General features: G+C 40.2%; 1 protein-coding gene across 1 annotated transcript in view; it reads right to left on the bottom strand.

The window, feature by feature from the left end:
* The window catches only part of DRC11 (dynein regulatory complex subunit 11), a 315,369-nt gene that overhangs the window by 221,466 nt on the left and 80,481 nt on the right, over positions 1-13,422 (bottom strand). The window contains exon 4 of the mRNA XM_082262397.1: positions 4,378-4,569. Within this exon, the coding sequence (XP_082118523.1) occupies positions 4,378-4,569 (192 nt within the window). The remainder of the gene's footprint in view (positions 1-4,377; positions 4,570-13,422) is intronic.

Genomic DNA, 13,422 nt, shown 5'->3' with positions numbered 1-13,422 from the left:
CCCCTGAACTCTGCATCACTTACTACTGACCCCTGAACTCTGCATCACTTACTACTGACCTCTTAACACTAAATCACTTACCGCTGACCCCTGCATAACTTACTTCTGACCTCAGAACACTACATCATTTACTACTAACTTCTGAACTTTGTACAACTTACTACTGATCCCTGAACTCTGTGCTACTTACAACTGACCCCCTGAACTCTGCATCATTTACTACTGACCCCTGAACTCTGTGCCACTTACTGATAATCCCTGAATTCTGAGCCACTTACTACTGACCCCTGAACTCTGTGCCACTTACTACTGGCCTCTGAACTCTCCATCACTTACTACTGACCTCTGTAATAATTACTACTGGGCTATCACTTACTGTACTGAGTCATAAGTAACTAATGCAGCATTCAGGGGTCAGAAGTAAATGATGCAGAGTTCAGGCATCAGTAGTGGCAGACTGCAGGGATCAGTAGTAAGTGATGCAGTTTTCAGAGGTCAGCAGTTAGTGACACAGGGGTCATTCGCACACATTACTGATAGGGAAGTGACTCTTTCTGGTCACATATTCTAGCAAGTTCAAAGGTACATTGCAAGGGATTAAAAAATAATTAATGGAAAAGAGATATGCTGCAATTAAGCATTTAATGCAACAGAGTCTAACTCTGGGCAATCTGAACAGTCTTGCTTATAGTGGGGCGATTCTTGTACTGCTTGTTTAGGGCTAGGGGAAAGTAAACGCTGATGGCAGCAGATGGCGCTCCCCTATGCTTTAGTGGTAGACAGTTTCTCCGTGTTCTCACAGTCAATGCAAGGCTTTGAACCCCACATCGGTCTTGATGACATCAGGACATTAAACCGTTGGAGCATGGTGGGGGGAAAGGACTAGTATATCAGCGCAAAGGAGAGGAGGATTGGGTGAGTAAATTTACTTTTCCATTCCCCCTAGAACAAAACAAGCAGTTAGCCTTGTAATGTGGACACAGCCCCACTACAAGTTTTCTGGAGCTCAGCTTTAAAATAAGTGATTGTACGGTACCTGCAATATTTTAGATGGGTGACAGCGTCTCCTTAACCACTTGCCGACTACCCTATAGCAGTTTTACTGTTACAGGGTGACCGTGCTGCGCAGGATCACGTATAAATATATATATATATATATATGTGTGATTCTGCACTTCCGAGTAGCGGGTTCAAGTGCGTGCATTCTAAACTGTGGGAGCTGATCAATGGGTCCCGCAGACTCGATGTCCGCCGGCACCCGCTGATCGTTCGGTACGCAGGCAGAGGAGCGGTCTGTCTATGTAAATAAGTGAGATTGCCGTTTTGTCAGTTAACAAGGCACTGATCCTTGTTCCCGCAAAGCCAGGACATAGATCAATGCCTCCCCCTAGTAAAAGCAACACTACACACTACACTAAAACACTAGCTAGGCACACAGTTAACCCTTTGATCGCCACTGATGTTAACTTCTTCCCAGCCAGTGTCATTAGTACAGTGACAGTGGATATTTTTAGCACTGATCACTGTATTAGTGTCACTAGTCCCAAAAAAAGTGTCAAAAGTGTCAGTTAGTCTCCGATTGGTCCGCTGCAATATCACAGTCCCGCAATAAGTCACTGATCACAGCCATTACTAGTAAAAAAAAAAAAACATAAATATATCCCATAGTTTGTAGATGCTATAACTTTTGAACAAACCAATCAATATACCCTTATTGGGATTTTTTTACCAAAAATATGTAGCAGAAGACATATTGGCCTAAACTGGTGAAGAAATTAGATTTTTTTAAATTTTTTTTTATTAGATATGTTTTATAGCAGAAAGTAAAAAATATTGTTTTTTTTTTTTCAAATTGTCGGCTGTTTTATATTTATAGCGCAAAAAAAAACAAAAAACAAAAAAAACGCAGAGGTGATTAAATACCCCCAAAAGAGAAAGCTCTATTTGTGGGGAAAAAAGGGACGTACATTTTTTTTGGGTAAAGCGTCGCACAACTGCGCAATTGTCAGTTAAAGTAACGCAGTGCCGTATTGCAAAAAAATGACATAAAGGTAAATTTAGAATTATCACGAGAAAAGTACTATAAAGAAAGTCTTCCAATGGGGAATGTCTAAGAAAGGATTGCCCTGTCCTTGTTTCTTCTCACCTACTGGAAAAAAAGTGAAATCCCCCCCAATGGGACACCAAGGGCAAACATTTAAAAAACTGAATGGGATTGTAACAATTCCCTACTTGATCCAAGATGAAAAAATGTCTGTCTTTAAATATACTTTAAGCAGTTATTCTACACAATAAAAATTAATAAGCATAGTTATGCAGTTTTATAGACAAATTATCATACATTTTTCGCATTGAATTGGGTGGAGATTTCTTTGCATAAGGAATTATAAGTTCAAAAATGATTTGATGTTTGGAAATTTTACAACCCTACCTTAACTATGGATACCCAACATTATATAGTGCAATGCAATTCAATATACTCATTGGAATCAACTCAGACTTTTAACCACTGATTCCCTCAACTGACACTTCACCTTCTACATTTAAATTGAATTTTACTTCCTAATTCAGGCTGCATTCACACCTCAGCATCGCGTTTTTTGGAGTTTGCATGAATTTTTTGGAACAGCATTTTTGAAATTTGGATTTTTTTTTATTATTAGCCAATAGAGAAAAATATCATCTGTTTCATCATTTGTTGCTGTTTTTCAGATTTTTCATCCGCTTTTATTATTCATTTAATATTACTTATTCTTTTTTTTACTTTTTTGTAAGGGGTCAAGGATTAGGGGTTAAGGGTTATAGTTAAGGGTCCATGTACACTGCAACTATTAAATGGCCGTTTAGGAGCAGTTGGGTGTTTTTTCAGAAGCCCCTGAACCCACCTCCATCTTATCTTATCTGTCCATGTACACAGGGTCATTTACAGTCATTTGCAGGCAGTTGAGTTCAGGGACGTTTTTTGGAAAGAAATTATTTGCGTTCGAACGTGTGTTTCCCGGCGTTTTAAACTCAAAAACGTGACCGACCGGGACCGAACGTGATGACCCACGTTTAGCGCTCGCGTTTTTCCATTTTAAAGGGGAATGATTTTTTTTACCTCTAGGAACGGTTTTAAACACAAACGCCCGCTACATGCCCGCTAAACGTGGGTGCAAACGTGACACAATGGACATTTTAAACGTCCTAAAAATTCCAGCATTTCAAGGGACTTTTTTTAGCGTCCCGTGTACATGGAGCCTAAGGGTTCATTTATTTATTTACTTACTTAGGTTAGAGGTTAAAATTAGGGTTAGGAGTTAATGATTAGGGGTTAATATTAGTGTTGGAGTTAGGGGTAAGGATTAGGGGTTATTAGGGTTTAAGATTAGGGCGTTAGGATTAGGGGTTAATATTAGGGTTAGGGGTTGGGACTAGGGGGTTAACATTGTTAACCAGGTTCGGGTTAAGATTCCTTTATTTTTTTTTTTTTATTATTTATGTTTATTATTAATTATTTAAGCATTTTATGTATTATGTATGTATGTATGTATTATTATTATTTATTTGGTTGGGACTTTTGAGCAAAAAAAAAAAGCTACGTGCAACAAAACGCACTAAAACGGTCAACTCAAGTGTTTCCATGCATTTCTATGGAACAAAAAAAATGCTACAGAAATGTACCAATCTGCCCGATTTGAGCTACAAAAAAAGCTCAAGAACTTTTTTTGAGCTTCATGAGTTTGGCTTCAGGTGACTTGTTGTGGAAATGTTATCCATCTCCACATGAGAACAATTGATTTTTTTCTCCTCTAACATTTTGGAGCTTCAAAGTGTGAATGGGGCCTTAATGATTGAGGCCTCCTCCCCTTTCCTTCACCACCTACCTGTTAGACCGACCGCCATCACTTCAAGTGCTTATTAATATTTATCCCTAAACCCAGTACTTCTAGTTTGTTCTCAAACTATACCAACAAACTGTTCATTGTTTTTCTTACATTGTCTTATTAGGGTCCATTCACACTAGCTCGCCATTGAATAGTACAGGACCTGTTCTAATAGGAGCGACACAAGTCGCTCCGACTTAGTAAAAGGGTCCTGTACTACTTTGGGGCGACCTGGAGGCGACTTGCAATGACTTCAATTATATGAAGTCCGTGTAAGTCGCGCCGAGGTCGCGGTGCGAGCTGTGCACCGCGACTTCACAGGTCGCCCCACAAAATCCTGTCGCGGCAGTGTGAATGGGCTGTTAGCCAAATGTTGCAGTCACTCTTATTATTAACTGAGTTCTTGCATCAAAATAAAAATATCATTTTTTTATATATAAAAAACAGAGCTATGTAGCTTGAAATAAAGAGAGATAGAAAGGTTCAGATGGTGAGTATAGAATGTTCTCACCTTTTGGATACGTTGTGCGGCTATCTCAGGATCCAGGGTCTTTTCTCCTTGAAGTTTAGCCATTCTCTCTCTCTTCTCTTCCATGTGGATCTCTTTCATGAACTTGGCTCGCAAACGCCCCTGTCGAGCTCTCTCTGACACTTGAATCACACGGACTGCTTCATCAAGAGACATTGGTTTCAAAGGCTTTACCTAGAGTTTGAGATTAGAGATTAGACTAGTGATTTAAAGAAGGTTAATGGAGAGTTTAGGAGATATTGGCATATTGGCATATTAGTAACAAGGTTAGGAAGTAGTAGCAACTGTTACTCTGACCCCAATTCATGCATGCTTGTATCTTTCTCATTACAGCAATTGAAATTATGTCCCACATAGGTTTCACTAAACCCTGATAGAACAGTACCTAATTAGTAATTACCCCCAATCCTAGAACCAGGTACACACGATCAGAATATCGTACAAAAAAATACCGCTTTCGAATCGATCCTACGATAATCTGATCGTTAGTACACAACTTTCATCTGAACTTTTCCAAAGGGACAAACACAAACATTTTTCCTCGTACGATACCAGATTGTACTATTTCCGTTTAATCCGCTGTTTTAGTTCAAAAATTCAATACAAATACATTACATCGCTTCCGAATTTTTATTCTGTCATACGAGAATTTTTGTACGTTAGTAACCTATTCATTTTCAATATGCAAAAAAAAAAAAAACAGATAATCATTCATCTGATAATCTCATTGTGTGTATTAGGCTTAAAGTGGATGTAAACTCTCACATATACCCAGTGAAGTGAACAGCCTCAGATGATACACAGAGATGAGACAAATCTCCCTACATAAGTTTTACATGTTTATCTGTAGACTTCAGCTTTCTACATCCTTTAGAAAGCGAACAATGTGTTACAAATTTTTCTTCCTGTTTCAGCAGTGGGAGGGGAGTCTAGGCATACACTGTGTGAGAGCTGATTGGAGGAAAGGCACCTCCCCCCTTCACATAGGCAGAGGATCAAAGAAACTCGCAGAGCTGTGCTGTGAATAGACAAGCTCTCTGCTTATCTGCCTGTAAATCCCTTCCCTGACGCAAATTTCTAGCTGATTTTATCTCCTGTGTTGGAGAGCCTGCCAGAAGTTATCATGCTGATAACAGTGGAATGAAGCAGCAGAAAGACGCGGGACTTAGGTCTTTGGAGAGAGATAGGTAAACACTACAGATATATGTGCCCAGTTCAGATTTCATGAATGGGGTTTACATCTACTTTAACTCGATTTAAAGCAGCGAGGAAAAAACTTTACAACTCATCCTATTACTCAAAGTATCTGAATATACACATTTTTTCATAAATATAATAAATCTTTATTTATAAATGTCAAAATAATAAGTAGAAATATTAAGCAGCATTGATTATTTCTAGCCTCAACACTACACCCTGGTGATTATCATTCACAACTGTTGACAATGTAAATAATAACATACTAATAATAAATTAGGATACTGGACTGCGCATATAAACTGTTTAAATGTCGTCAGTGCTTGCTATGGTACTGCTGGCATACCCAGAGCATTCATCCCACATTGCTCATGTATCATAAGTGATTCCGCTAAGCCATGTGACAACTTTTCAATACATATAATAGATAAAAATACCAAATTTTGCTTTTATCATTGCCATTTAAATATCAACATAACTTAAAGCTAAATTTAGGTTACAGAGACAAATTCCAAAATACACAAAATATACCTGGATATTAACATTCATAGGTAATAACAGCAGGGATAGCCTCTTGTGGGATTAACAAGGAATTTTTTCCCCCCGTTGAAGCAAATTGCACTATACTTTATGAGGTTTTTTTTTGCCTTTCTCTGGATCAACTGTGGGTATAGCATTGTGTTTGTCTTTTTTTTTTTCTTATTTTGTTTGAACTAGATGCACTTGTGTCTTTTTTAACCAGACTAACTATGTAAGGCAAGGTTCACATTTATGTGTTTTTTAGTGTGTTTGCAGATCTGCAGAAATGCATTACAATGCATTTAGGGGGCCCGTTCACATCTAAGCCGTTTCCTGCAATGCGATTTTTGGAAAGGTAAAGGGAATTTTTAACATGCAGCACAGTGCATATTTTAGGTTCTATATACTTCAGTGGAATTACATCAAAAACTTAAATACATGCATTTTTGATGAGTTTTCCTGCATGACAACAGACACCTCATAGTAGCAAAATCAACACCCTGCATCTAGCCAAAACAAAAAATGAAAAAATGCATCAAAAACACGCATGAAAAAAAATGCAAAACAAGCTTGAAAATATGCAGCAGAAACACAACAACTACACATGCATAGATGTGAGCGTAGCCTGACTACTGTTAAAGTGGTTCTAAAGCCTTACGTTTTTTTTACCTTAATGCTTTCTATGCATTAAGGTGAAAAACCTCCTGTGCTGCAGCTCCCCCACCTGCCCCCCTTTTGTTTACCTGAGCCCAATCCGATCCAGCAATGTGCACGAGAGCAGCGGCTGCTGCTGCTGTCTTTCTCCTCATTGAGCTCCCGCTGCTGTCAATCAAATGCTGTGACATGGGAGCGGGGGGCAGGGCCAAATCCCACTGTGTCAATGGATGCAGAGCAGGATTCGGGAGCGAGCACGCATGGGTGCCCCCATGGAAAGCGGCTTTTATTATATCTTTTCATGTGACAACACTGAAGAAATGACCCTTTGCTAAAATGTAAAGTAGTGAGTGTACAACATGTATAACAGTGTAAATTTGCTGTCCCCTCAAAATAACTAATAACTCAACACATAGCCATTAATGTCTAAACCGCTGACAACAAAAGTGAGTACACCCCTAAGTGAAAATGTCCAAATTAGGCCCAATTAGCCATTTTCCCTCCCCGATGTCATGTGACTCATTAGTGTTACAAGGTCTCAGGTGTGAATGGGGAGCAGGTGTGGTATATATGGTGTTATCGCTTCCACTCTCCCATATTGGTCACTGGAAGTTCAACATGACACCTCATGGCAAAGAACTCTCTGAGAATCTGAAAAAAAGAATTGTTGCTCTACATAAAGATGACTATGGCCTAGATATAAAAAGATTGCCAAGACCCTGAAACTTAGCTGCAGCACGGTGGCCAAGACCATACAGTGGTTTGACAGGACAGGTTCCACTCAGAACAGGCCTCACCATGGTTTACCAAAGAAACTGAGTGCATGTGCTCAGCGTCATATTCAGAGGTTTTCTTTGGGAAATATACGTATGAGTGCTGCAAGCATTGCTGCAGAGGTTGAAGGGGTGGGGGGTCAGCCTGTCAGTGCTCAGACCATACGCCGCATACTGCATCAAATTGATCTGCATGGCTGTCGTCCCAGAAGGAAACCTCTTCTAAAGATGATGCAAGAGAAAGCCCACAAACAGTTTGTTGAAGACAAGCAGACTAAGGACATGGATTACTGAAACCATGTCCTGTGGTCTGATGTAACCAAGATAAACATATTTGGTTCAGATGGTGCCAAGTGTGTGTGTGTGGTGGCAACCAGGTGAGGAGTACAACACAAATGTGTCTTGCCTACAGTCAAGCATAGTGGTGGCAGTGTCATGGTCAGGGGGTGCATTAGTGCTGCTGGCACTGGGGAGCTACAGTTCACTGAGGGAACCATGAATGCCAACATGTACTGTGACATACTGAAGGAGAGCATGATCCCCTCCCTTTGGAGACTGGGCCGCAGGGCAGTATTCCAACATGATAATGACCCCAAACACACCTCCAAGACGACCACTGCCTTGCTAAAGAAGCTGAGGGTAAAGGTGATGGACTTGCCAAGCATATTTTCAGACCTAAACCCTATTGAGCATCTGTGGGGCATCCTCAAATGGAAGATGGAGGAGCACAAGGTCTCTAACATCCACCAGCTCTGTTATGTCGTCATGGAGGAGTGGAAGAGGACTTCAGTGGTACCTGCAGTGGTGTATTCAGGTTTTGTGCTGCCCTAGGCCTGACTAAACTTGTGCACCCTCTAATTTACATATGACCCACCCCTTCCTGTAAAGGCCATGCCCTTTACTGTTTACGACCCACCCTGTCATTTGTGGACCGCAGACCACAAGTCTGTCAGTGCCCATCAGCATAGCCTCATCAGTTCCCATACGTTCAGCCTCATCAGTGTCCATCTTTGCAACCTTATCAGTGCCACCTCATTACTGCCCATCAGTGCAGCCTATTTACTGACTGCTTTATGGGGGTGCCAGACCAATTTGCCTCCTGGACTCTGCCCTCTGGCCCAATTCACCCCATAAGACTGGCGCTATATTAAAAGTGTAGCGCAAGGAGGCGGAGACCCTTTTCATGCGGGAACCGGGATGAGGCTGGTTTTTTTTGCTGCCCCCCTGCAAAGTGCCGCCCTAGGCCTAGGCCTTGTTGGCCTAGGCCAAGATACAGCACTGGGTACCTGTGAGGCTCTGATGAACTCCATGCTCAAGAGGGTTAAGGCAGTGCTGGAAAATAATGGTGGCCACACAAAATATTGACACTTTGGGCTCAATTTGGACATTTCCTTTGGGGTGTACTCATTTTTGTTGCCACCGGTTTAGATATTATCGGCTGTGTGACAGCAAATTTACACTGTTATACAAGCTGTACACTCACTACTTTACATTGTAGCAAAGTGTCATTTCTTCAGTGTTGTCACATAAAAAGATATAATAAAATATTTACAAAAATGTGAGGGATGTACTCACTTTTGTGACATAAATTATAGCCTACATATCTCCGGCGCTCCAGGCCTCGCCTCTATCTTCCTGAGATACTGCATATATGGAATATCCTACATAAATCATAGCCTACATAGGGCACCCCAGAAGAGCAGGATCAGGGCTGCTCTGTGCAAAAGCATTGCACAGAGCAGGTAAGTATAGACATACATTAGTTATTTTAATTTACAAAAAACACAGGAGGTGTAAAATCATTTAAAATTTCTGTTGAGGATATTTTTACCTACAGAAAAAATGAATACATTTCATGTTTAACTTTCCTCAAGCAGCTTTTGGCTTGATCTATCATATTACACTTGAAGTAGAACTATAGGCAAAACTTTTTTTTTTCATTTTGGATAGAGCAAGGAAGGTTTATAAACCCTGTCAGATTTTTTTCACCAGAACTAGCATCCACAATGAAAGGTTTCCTTTCGATTCCTTTTCCAGGGACAATCCAAAATTTGGAATTTTATTTTACTTTGACTTTCAATGATAATGGAAAACAGGACAAATACAGGGGTGAATCTCCTTAACAGGGGCATAGACAGCAATAAAAACTCCCAGGTGTTCCTATCCCTCTCAACTCTATCCAAACCTAAAAAAAATGTTTTTGCCTTTATACTTTAAAAGGGATTGTAAAGGCAGTAGTTTTTTTTCTTATTTTAATGCATCAAGATAAAAAAAACCTTCTGTGTGCAGCAGCCCACCTCAGCCCCCACAATACTTACCTAAGCCCGTCTTGATTCAGCGATGTTGCACGAGTGTCTAAGCTGCCTTGGTCTCCCCTCCTCATTGGCCGATAAACCCAGTAAGCTGAATGAAAAAAAAACTGAGGAGCTCGCTGTTCTAACTATTCAATGTTAGTACAGCAATCTTCCCCTTAATCTATTGTGTTCTGATAGGGGGGATTGCCCCCAACAGAATACACCGGTCTGCGGTCTGCCAGCACCATGCTGGTCAGCTGCTGGTTTTCCAGAATGCCCATTTCACAGAAGCCAGATGTTAAAGGGGTTGTAAAGTCAGAAGGTTTTTTTATCTTAATGCATTTTATGCATTAACCTCCCTGGCGGTATGATTGTTTCCAATTTTAGGTGCTGAAAGTGGTACCATTATTTTGCATGTAATTCTTAAGAACGAGCAGCCCAAACCAACTATTTACATATGATTTTTTTTTTTTACTGTGCATTCTTCTTTATAACATATTGGGAATGATAAAGTTTGAAACACAAAATCATAAATTATAATATAATAAATAACTATAAATAAGTTAAAGTATGTATGTATATATATATACTGTATATATACATATACTGGGGTGCAAACTGATGTGAATTTATTTTATTTTGTAATGTATCAGTGTGTCTGTGTGTTTTACTATTTGAATTTGCCGGCAGTTCCACCCCCCTGCGAGCGCCACCTCGCAGGAGATGGAAGCTGGGGCACAGAGCATCGGGCGGAAGATCCGGCCGCGGCACACTGCCGGGATACATCGCTGGATCCCGGGGACAAGGTGAGTACCCTCTCTTACAGGATCCAGCGATCTCCCTAGCGGTACCCCGAGTGTGGCTCAGGGTTACCGCTAATGGCTCTGAAATTTCACCCCGAGCCACACTCGGGAATACCGATAAGGAGGTTAAGATAAAAAGCCTTATGTGTGCAGCAGCTCTCATCAGCCCCTCTAATACTTACCTGAGCCCCCTCTCCATCCAGCAATGTCTATGAGTGCCTCAGTTGTCCGGGATTCTCTCTCCTGATTGGCTGAGACACAGCAGTGGCGCCATTGGCTCCCGCAGCTGTCATTTAAATTCAGTTAGCCAATCAGGAGAGAGTGGGAGCGGGACCGAACAGCAGCTCTGTGTCTGAATTGACACACGGAGCTGCAGCTCAGCTCGGGTGCCCCCATAGAAAGCTGCTTGCTGTGGCACTCAAAAGGAGGGAGAGGCCAGGAGCTCAAGCCAGGGACCCGAGCAGAGGATCTGGGCTGCCCTGTGCAAAACCACTGCACAGAGGGAGGTAAGTATAATATGTTTGTAAGTTATGTTTGCTATTTCTTTACAATCACTTTAAGCCAGCTTCTGTCAGACCGGCTGCTGTATACACTGGCCGAATGTCAGCCGGTTTCTGTTGAGCCAGCCAATGCTGGCCTGCGTGTATCAGCCTTTACAATACCATCTTTATCAGAGAAGAACCAGCAAGAGGAAGGCAGCAATTATCCTCTGGGCCTACAGGGGAGGTAAAACAAGTAAAAAAAAGTGTTTTCTTCAGACCCGAACATCTTCTAGGCTTCTTTGCCTTGTCAAGGTTTATAGCACCCATATATGGTAGCAATTTTTGTAAATTAGAATCTGGAAGATGTCACTAAAGTTTTCAATTACATTCATGTCTGCTGTGCAACAGGGTAGAGCTATTGAACCATTATGACTGGGTGCCACAATTGTCTTTCCCATAATCACCTGTAAATGGAAACATGCAATAGGTTCATCTCTACTGCTGGACACCAATGATTGTTACAGAGTCAGCTAGAGCTCCATTCTCCTTTATGATATATGAATGCACATTTTTTTATTTTATAAGGAAATATAAAGGTGTATTTTAGCAGACAAAGATGACATGTTCAAGCAGATTTATTGTGCTGAAATTGGATTTTAACTATTATTACTTTGGATGGATGCAGGATTATTGTATTTCCATAATTGTAATCAGAAATATAACATAACGGCCAAAACTGTATCACTTGGGTATTGTCATTATTCTTGTAATATCACACCTGCTGCTAATGATAAAAACAGGTCTCGTTATCAAGGGGGTGAACGAGGATAAAATTCTATTTTTACAATTACTGCTTGGGAACTAAAATGTTCATAGTGTCTGGAGAGCTGGCAGTCCTTTATATCTTTTGATTGTAACAGGGAACCTATTGAAGGGTTTTCTATGCTTTATGGTTTTACCAATCTGTCAAGGCATGCTCTGTTTTTAACAACATAAAGTGCATAGATTACACCTTTCTGTGTGATGTGTGTTCAACAGTATATGACTTTAAAATATGAATATAATATCCAAGCTTTGGAAATTTTGAGTGGCAATTTCAGCAGAGAATCTTGTTTCTAAAGAAATGATTTAGCAAAGAAAGAATAGGGTGCAGTATTGTACGCAAAATGGCAACTGGTTACCCAATAAATTCAAATATTTTAAAATTACCAGTTGGAATCTGAAAGTATGAATCTGGTAACTGCAGGCAATACTGAGATTTTCCTAAAGAATAAAGGGTTGAATTGCTAACGTCAAATATGCTGCAAGGCAATTTACCCCAGAACTTATGAATGAAGTAAAGCTCTGCTGATTTCCATCATCCAATCAAGTGTAAGCAAAAATATTGTTTTTTTTTAATTTTTCCCTGCACATTATTGGATTTTCTTTGCAATGTGAAATGTTAACACATCATTTATGCTCTGGGAAAAGTTCCCTTGCAAAGTGAAATGTCCTTTGTCCAATCAGTTCATTTATTTATTTCTTAAAATGTTAAAGTTCAACTTTGGAACATATTACATGTTCCACCTGCAATAAAAAGTGCATTTATTTATTTATATATTGTTAAAAGGTGAAATAATGCAGGCCATACATGGGTCAAATTCCAATAGAATTTTCTTTCGAAAATCTGAAATTTTGTGCGTTTTGTGATCCGATGGAGCCACCATTGATTTTGAAATTCGACCAACTAAGCCCGGGATCCTCAAACTACGGCCCTCCAGCTGTTGCGGAACTACACATCCCATGAGGCATTGTAAAACTCTGACATTCACAGATATGACTAGGCATGATGGGAATTGTAGTTCCTGAACAACTGGAGGGCCATAGTTTGAAGACCCCTGAACTAAGCCTTTAATTTCACCTCATGTTGCTACAGAAAATAATTTGTGTGCCTGGGAATTTTCTTTTCTTGCACTCATGTGCATTTTTTTTTTTTATTATATTTCTCGCACGATTCTCCCATCTTTGATTAGAAAATAGTTAATTTTTCAATAAATTCCCACCATGCCCAATCACCCAAATTTAATGGCTGCACGAAAATCGGCCATTGCTGCAGCTCTCTAATAGTGCGAAATTTGAACGAAAATTCTTAGCTAAGATTTTCAAAAGAAAATTTGTTTGTTGGGGTGTTCGTGAGTGGCGGTAGGGGGCCTATTAGGGTGCAGGATTAAGTGGCTCCATACTATGGGTTCTTGTACCACATGTTTAGTTAAACTTGGTAACCATCCTCATACACGTTTGTGCCTACATTAAGTTTTTATGATGT

This window comes from Pelophylax lessonae, assembly GCF_965119305.1.
Source record: "Pelophylax lessonae genome assembly, chromosome: 6".
NCBI classification, from domain to species: domain Eukaryota; kingdom Metazoa; phylum Chordata; class Amphibia; order Anura; family Ranidae; genus Pelophylax; species Pelophylax lessonae.
Note: the sequence above shows the minus strand (reverse complement) of the source record. Positions and strands in the feature narration are given on the sequence as shown.